Source organism: Nematolebias whitei, chromosome 19 (assembly GCF_014905685.2).
Source record: "Nematolebias whitei isolate Nwh7 chromosome 19, NemWhi1, whole genome shotgun sequence".
NCBI lineage: Eukaryota > Metazoa > Chordata > Actinopteri > Cyprinodontiformes > Rivulidae > Nematolebias > Nematolebias whitei.
In genome coordinates, this window is record NC_056516.1 from 30,306,086 (window position 1) to 30,314,757 (window position 8,672).

The 8,672-nt window shown below is 43.2% G+C and overlaps 1 protein-coding gene across 1 annotated transcript; it reads right to left on the reverse strand.

Moving 5' to 3' along the window:
- Positions 1 to 5,194: 5,194 nt before the first annotated feature.
- On the reverse strand, positions 5,195 to 8,392 carry eomesa (eomesodermin homolog a). Its single transcript, XM_037692827.1, has 6 exons — positions 7,629 to 8,392; positions 7,229 to 7,383; positions 6,559 to 6,680; positions 6,237 to 6,395; positions 6,055 to 6,116; positions 5,195 to 5,953 (listed from the first exon to the last, which is right to left on the reverse strand). The coding sequence occupies exons 1-6, from the start codon at positions 8,330 to 8,332 to the stop codon at positions 5,200 to 5,202; spliced, it is 1,956 nt and encodes a 651-aa protein (XP_037548755.1). The 5' UTR covers positions 8,333 to 8,392; the 3' UTR covers positions 5,195 to 5,199.
- Positions 8,393 to 8,672: the final 280 nt, after the last annotated feature.

The window sequence follows — 8,672 nt, forward strand, 5'->3', positions numbered from 1 at the left end:
TCACCCACACCTGCCTCCACCCTCATTTGCCCCACTCTGGGCCCTTGAGCAAGGCCTTTAACCGCCACAATCTGCTCCCAAAAACAGGTTTCTCTTGAAAATGAGTTCTTGTAATTCAATGAGACTATCTATATAAATAAAGGGTAAATTAAAATAAATGAAAAATGTCCTCCCTTAGTGCAGAACGTTTCTCTATTCAAAGTTGTTTGGCTACAATGGAGGCATTAATAAGGCTTGGATCCTTGTCCTTGGTGGTCATAATCAGAAAAAAAGTCTGTGCGTCATTTCAGACACTATTATAACAACCAGGTCTGACTCGTGTAGACTACTGACATTAACCTCAAGATATCTTAATACCAATCCTCTTTAAAAGAAAAGTGATTAACACGATCGCAAGTGAATGCATCACGCTGTTGCATTGCCACATGAGACTCGTTTAGTCCCCGAGGAACAATTCTGCACAATTCTAACAAGCTTGATAATCATTTAAGAAAGGTGACATTTATCAAGACATCAGAATAGAAAATATAGTGTGAAGAGGAAACATAATTGCTACTGTCTCAATCGTGCTTGACATCCATTACTTCTTTTTCTTTTTTTTTTCAAGGGGGCATGGAGGAAATCTTGACCCAGACACGCGTCTCCCTGTGGCTGCATTTAGTCAGTGAGAGCAGTAATAGTGTGTGACTGAAGGTGAGGAAACAGCCTCAGGCCTTCATCTGTGTTTAGATGTCAGCCCTCCTTGGGTACAATATCTTCATAGCCTTCTTACACAAACTCCTCTCAACGTGGAGACCAAAGGGTGGCCTGAGGGAAGGGCAAAGACATGCCACGGTTCATGCACATGCATGAAACAAGGAAGAGAGGATTGAATTTCACAAACATGAAACCTATAAACCACCCACTGGTCCTTTCAGGTGCATGGTGCCAATATCACTTGGTAGTTGGTTTCTGGACATCAATGCAACAAACTTGGTCAGATACTAAGAATATGAAGCTCGAGAGAATCTTAACGAGTTGGGTTTCTGGAGGAAACGAGTCTATTGATTGATAGGTATTGCTGTTTTGCTCAAACACTGAAAGTAACTTTAGTGGGGTCTCAGGTAATATTGCAAAATGTCACACTCAGAGTTCGTGTTGTGAATGACTCTCGGCTACTTCCACGTCAAACTTTAGCGAGATATCTGTAAAACTGACCGAGTTTAAGCTTTTATTAATGGGGCTAATGTTGGTTAGTTTAGTTTTAGATTGACTCCAAAAGTTATCCATTGTAACGATTACTTTCTGAGACTTTCATTAAAATCTCTCAAGTGGTTCATGATTTATTTTGCTAACAGACAGACAAGGTTGAGCATAACAGTTAATGCTAAGTAATAACATAATATAATATAGTTAATAACTAATATCTGGTGTCTGTACTCATCCCTTTAGTTGGCAGCTCAGAACACCACATACAGAACACCATGGACTTTGTGGATAAGGTGAGGGATGGCATCATGGAGACTGATGAAACAATGGTCTCTTTTGATGTCACATCACTCTTTACGTGCATTCCTGTTGATGATGCAGTAGAGGTGGTCAGTTTAAGATTAAAATCAGATGCCACTCTGAGCAGCAGGACCACACTTTCCACAGAACAACTGTGTCAACTCTTGAAACTGTGCCTGCAGTCAACCTACTTCACATATGGGGAGCAATATTGTGGCAGAAACATGGGTGTGCTATGGGGTCTCCAGTTTCTCCAATTGTTGCCAACCTGTACATGGAGGAGGTAGAAAAGAGAGCCTTGACATCCTTTTCAGGGACACCACCAAGTCATTGGTTCAGGTATGTTGACGACACCTGGGTTAAAATTAAATCTCAGGAAGTCCAACATTTTACTGACCACATCAACTCTGTGGATAAATACATCAAATTCACACGAGAAGATGTAAAACATGGCAGGTTGGCTTTCTTGGACTGTGAGGTCTCAGTCTCTGATAGAGGACATTTGTAAAGAGAGGTGTACCGCAAACCCACCCACACAGACCAGTATTTGCAGTTTGACTCCCATCACCCTTTGGAGCACAAGTTAGGAGTCGTCAGGACTCTGTACCACAGAGCAGACAGCGTCCCCACTAGCTCAGGAGCCAGGCAGAAGGAGAAATCCCACACAAAACAGGCTCTAGAGCAATGTGGATATCCTAACTGGGCCTTCCTGAAAGCAGAGAAGAAACCCAAACAGGACTCCAGTCAGCCATCAGGTGAAAAGGAGGAACCCAGTTCCAGACCAGTGGTCATTCCGTATGTTGAGGGGGTATCAGAGAAACTGAGACGTTTATTTTCTAAACATAACGTCCCAGTGGCTTTTAAACCCCAAAATACATTACAGCAAAGACTGGTTCATCCCAAAGATCCAGTCCCCCGGCAAAAACAGAGTAATATTGTGTATGTTGTTCAGTGTCAGGAGGGTGATCAGTCTTACATCAGGGAAACTAAACAGCCACTGGCCAAAAGGATGGCCCAGCACAGAAGATCAATATCATCAGGCCAGGACTCTGCGGTCTACACTCATCTCCAGGTCAGCGGTCACTCTTTCAGGGATGAAGATGTTCACATCCTGGACAGAGAGGAACGATGGTTTGAGAGAGGAGTAAAGGAGGCCATCTTTGTGAAAAGAAACTGTCCATCATTAAACAGGGGTGGAGGCCTCTGGGTTCAACTGCCCCCCCCCCCCCCCCTTTACAATGCTGTTATTGCTAGTATCACTCAACCCTCTGTGAATAGTAAACAGCCATCAGTGTGTTCAAACAAATTGTTAGACTGATGGTCCTCCTTGATCATGTGGGCAGCTGGTTCTGGATGCCAACAACAATCTGGTTGATCCACTATGAGAAGGTGCTATTTATAAGACCGAGTTTGTTGCAGCTCCTCAGACTGAAGAAGTCTTTTGGATAAAAGAAGAAATGTTTCAACAAGTTTTTACTTTTTTCATTTTTTTATTTTTTGCATCCATTCAGAGGACCTGACTTAACTTTGTTAGATTTTTCTACCTGGACTATTGAGCATGCATCAGGATAGTTAATGCTCAGGTTTTAATCAAATATACTGCACAGTCTACGGTCCTCAAAGTCTGGGTTGAGAAGAGCACTCAGCTATTATAACCAAATTTTAGCTTAAAATCCCTAAAACTGTCTGAGTCATATCCTTTTTGTGTGTTTCTAAGATCATTCGGCTGTGGCAGCCATCATGAATTCTGCTAACTCCAGAAACTCATCAGTTGTAGACTCACACCCAATGATTACTTCTTCAGCGTTTCATCAAAATCTGTGTAGTGATTCTCAAAATGTTTTGCTAACCAACAAACCCACACAAACAAAATCTGTCTAAATCTACCTGCATCACCGTATCTTTAACATGATGTTAGTGGTCATAGAGAATACACCCCAGTGAGGAAGTTGTGCAGTTATTGCAATTTCAGAAAATTTGGAGATTCTTATCTATAAAGGAACATCAACAGGGATGTTTAGGGTCTGTTGTACTGCAGAAATAAGCAACAGAGCATGAGCATAAAGTTAAAGCAACAGACTATTTAAAAAAAAAAAAATTACACAAAAGAATCAAACGAAATGTGAGACATTGCTATTTTCGGACAAGCATGCTTCTTGGATCGTCGCTCTCACATCCTTCCACAGCTGTCCGGTCAGAATCCTGACAGCTGTACCACAACAAATTATCAACAGAGGTCAAGACATGAAAAGGAGAAGAAACAAAACATCATCAGCTGCTCTGAAACACAATTTACTGGCATGCGCAAGCGAAAACAATCTTTTTTTCTTTTCCTGATTCTCGAGGCCCAAGCCTCCCACCTCACCCAAGAGCCTTTTTTTTTTCTTACAGCTTTCCTGAGAGGCCGGGGCAATCAAGCTCTCTACCTTGTTAGGAGGTGTTAATTGGAGTTAGTCAGACTCCTCACTTTGTCAAGGAGTCTGACAACAGAATTAATTAGAATTTGAGTATGTAAATCAATTCAAATTGGGGTCCTCAAAGGGGTGGAGATGAGGTATTTTTGCAGAAGAAAAGCAGGTGCCTCAAACACGAGCCAAGTGACTTATTATGACTTCCCTCTTTAAAGATTTTATCTCCACTAACGCAGCTTTGGAGAGGCCGTGTTTGAGCAGTATAAATAGAGGCGTCGAGCCGAACTCTACCCTCGTGCCGACGGTTGGTGGATCCCCTTTTTCTTTTCGCCCGTTTTCACATTTCCAAGTATACATGCTGCACATGTTGCATTAAAGTTAATGATAAAATGTGTGAAAAAGCCAACAGAAGCAGGACTTGGTGCTTTTGTGCTTTTCTTGTTAATGTCATATACGATTCATTAAACTCATATTTAAATAGCCCTTTGCTCACTTGAATTGTGAGCGGCGGTGCTGCTGTGTGGCATTTATTTACGGTATTTAAAAAAAAAATGGTGGGGCGGCTTTGTGCTTTTATGCAAATACGTTAACGTGTTTTGAAACTTCACAGTATAGGATAAAAATTATTCATAAAAAGCCTTAAACCGTTGATAAATTAATTTAAAGCTTTTGATTTTTGTACAGTTATTTCAACAGCAATAGGTTTAATGGCCTTTAACAATTAATTTGCAATATAAATTAAAAACTCCAGTTTTGTCAGTCGCTTTTCTTTTTTTTAAATGCACACATTGGATTTTTTTTTTTTTTGCAGTTTTTAGCTCATCTTTGAATCAAACATCCCGAGGAAGACATTTCCACAACGCTTTACGAAAAGCCATTTTTATTTTCCATTTAATAACACTTCCATGAAGACAATTTGTACAAGATACATCACGTTCTAAAGTGCACAAATACTGTACAACAAAAAAAGACTTAAATACGCAGAAGGGAGCGGAAAGATGCACATATGTAAAAAAAAAAAGAAAAAAAAAGTTGAAAAAAATAATTGGATTTAATCGAACATGCTTGTTTTTTTTTTTTCCCCCTTTTATCTTTTTTTTTTTTTTTTGCAAACAAAAAAATCACTATGCATGTTTCTGCTCATGTGAGAGGGGCTGGCCTGGGAAAATAACCTTGTGCAGCTTGCTTGGGGAAACACTAAGCTTTGGCACCTTTAGAGAAAAGAGAAAAAAGACATTAACGAGGAATGGAGAGCACTGACAAAACCAAATCATTATATTCAGCTGAAATAAATACAGTCTTAGGGGCTTGTGTAGAAAGCATAATAACCCATGCCTTTTGGGTTGTCCTTGTTGTACTCCTCTGTAGTCAAGTCCTCGCACTTGATGGTTGGGGAGTTCTCTGTGCTCGAGCCGCCGGGGGACATCCTGCGCCTCTTGCACACCATGGAGTACACGCCAGAATCGCTAGAGTCCACTGATTTCAGCGAGTGGGAGGTCTCGATCCAGGTTGAGGTGGGTTGAGCGTTCTCCTCTGGTAGCTTTTCTTTACTGGCCCCCAGCTGATCCTCAGAGAAAGCCGGGGGGCTTGGGCGAGGGGACCAGGGCAAACCCGTGGCCATTTTGCGCTGGTAAGAGCTTCTAGTTCCCCAGCCTGCAGCCATGGAAGCGAAGGCCGAGTCTGGGTAGTAGCTGAGGGCGTGGGACGTCTGCAGGGACAGAGGCTTGATGCCGTACGACAGCAGGCTGCTGGTGGAATAGTCATTTTCATACGAGAGGTCGAGCTTGTTGGAGCCCGGCTGCTGGACCGGGGGCACGAACCAGCGCTGGGCCGAAGCAGCTGCACTGGGGTCCTCACTCTGCGGGGAGAGAAGGCTGTTGGTTTGGGGAACGGCCCGCTCACTGGCATAGAAGCGGTTCTGAGGCAGGTTGTTGACAAACTGGTCCTGAAAGAAAGGCTGCATGGCGTAGCGAGCTCCGGGTACGATTTGGGTAGAGCGAGGAGAGTCTGTTGGCGATGGAGTCAGCCTGTCGCTTTCCGGAGCCGTGTACATCCTGTTTCACAGATGAAGAAAAAAAACATAACTGCAGGGTTCATGCACTGAAGAAATAAAACAAAAAAACAACCAACAACATATGAAGTGCAAGACACCTACGAGTCATAGTTATCCCGGAAGCCTTTTGCAAACGGGTTGTGATCAATCTTCAGTTGTGTGATCTGAAACCAAAGAAATCCCGTGTCAATAATCTGCATCTTAGCACAAACGACAGCTCTGGGGAGAAATGACATTTTGAAATATCTGCAACATTTGAGACGGAACAAGAAAAAAAGTCTTACATCTGTGTTCTGGTAAGCTGTGACGGCAATAAACTGGTTCTCTGGGAAGGTGAAGGTCTGAGTTCTGGACTCGTTGCTCATGTCCTCCACGCCGTCCTCCGTCACCTCCACAATGTGCAAACGAGGCTGGTATTTATGAAGCGACTGCAGGACGATCATCTGAAAACAGGAAATAACACTTTACCTTGCAGAACTCAGATCAGCTGCATATTTGACTCCTTCATTAACAAATATTCAAATTGTATGTTTCTTTTATTATATAAATATGAATAATAATCAAATTTTGGATAAACTAATCCAAGTAGATGAGATTTTATCTAACCTGCGTGTTATTGTTGTTGGCTCCTTTATTGTTTGTCAGCTTTAGTTTGCCGAAAGAGATTTCTTGTCTCATCCAGTGAGCGCCGGTGTTTGGAGACTCGGGGTGAACGTACACTTTGTTACCTGAAAAGAAGGAAAAAAAATCATTGTAATAAGACTTTAATAAAAATAAATCAACTTAAAGGTCTGAATCTGATTAAATAATGTTGGAAAGATTATTTTCTTTCCCCACATTGAAAAATAATTTTAGCCTAATAAATCTTTCAAAAGCTAGATTGAGTGTAAATATATATATATTTGATGTAAAAAAAACAAAGCTTAAAATTATTTTATATATTTTAAATTTAATATAGCAAAGAAAACTTAAAAAAAAAAAATTCAAATAAATATATTTTGGGCCTATAAAACCTGACTCTTCATGCTGTAAGGCCTCAAAACAAAAATAAATAAATGCAGTGATGAAATAATCTGTCAAGCAAATATTAATCTTCAAAAACCCTTTAATTAAAATAAAAAAATATATTAAAATCAAGCCTGATCGCATTTGTAGTTCTATTTATAGTAATTAAATGAACTTTTATTTTTTTATTATTTCTAAAAAAAAAAGGTAAAACAAAACATTTTATTAGTGACAACAAATAATATTAATGTTTATAATTATTTTAACCCACCTTGCATATTATTGTCTGCTTTTCCACAAGTGACCCACTTTCCTCCCTGAAAGCGCCAGTGGTTCGGGTCGGCCAGAACCACCTCCACGAACACGTTGTAGTGGGCCGTGAGGTTCAGGCCGGTGATGTTGAAGCTGAGGAAGGGAAACATCCGCCTGGAACACGAGAGGAACTCATCAAAACTCTTGGACAAAATAGAAAGTAATTATAATTAATGGGATTAACCAGTTTAAATAAAGGTTGAAGGAAAAAAAAACTGATATCCATTCGCGTTCAAATGACTTTTAATTAAAACAAATTAATTCGTTTGGTTAGAAACTTTCTGCTCATTTTGTAACTTACTGGTTTATTTTTTAATTCATCATTATTGTTTATGTTTTTGCAGGCCTCGGGTGTTTACCTGCCCTGCTTGGTGATGATCATCTCCGTCTGGTGCCGGTGGAACTTCAGCCACAGGGGTCGGTTGCACAGGTACACCTGGGCCCGGGCCCCTGCAGCCGACCCGGGCAGAGACATGGACCCGATCCCGCTCCCGGTCCCGGAGTAAGACGGGTACAGGCAGCCGGGGCCCTGGCTGAACTGGTACCCGCCGCCGCCGAACTGGCTCCGGGTGCTGCACACGGACGGAGCGGAGAAACCCGCGGGCGGGAGGACGGACCCGTAATGCAGGGAGGCCGGGTATCTGGACCCGCCGGTCCCGCTGTACACAGAACCCGTCTGCCCTGCGTAGGGAAACAGGGAACAGGGGTTGGCCATGTCGGAAGTCGCCTGAGAGGACGAGATGAAGTATCTGTCCGAACCCAGTTCGTCTATGTTGTACCGCCGGCCGCTCGTCAGCTCGTCCTCCCCCAGCACCGGGGAGCCCTTCCTCCCATCGTTCTTGGTAAAACCGTCCCCCTCTCCCTCCCCCAGCATCCCGTTGCCCACCCCGCTCAGGTACTTCTTATTGGCGCCGCCGGGTTCGGACTCGGTCCGCTCCACCTCCTGGTACTCGAGCTGAGAGGGGGGCCTGGGGCTGGAGCTGGAGGGGTCCGAGGAGGACAGGTTGTAGAAGGTCTTGGGTAGGTTGATGCTGGCGCTGGGAAGAATATTCTCCAACTGCATTATCTTGAATAAAGGACGAGTTCTGACGGAGTCCAAGAAGGTGCAGGGAACCAGACTCAGCCGAAGCAGGTGTCACCGCGGCGGGGGCCCGGGGTCGTCGCTACCTCCCCCCTTTTGACCAAGGATGGCGCGTCCCCGCAGAGTTCGGAATCAGGTATTGCTGTGGATGAGAGATGCTCCGCGGCTCTTATAATGTGCACATTGTGCGCGTGAGAGGAGGAGCTTGCGGAGAGGAGCGCAGCGGGAACTCAGCCTTTCCGCAGCCAATAGGGGCGCAGCTGCAATTCAATTAGAAAGTGTGCTCCTGCACCCGAAAGAAACTTTATTTGAACCTTTATTA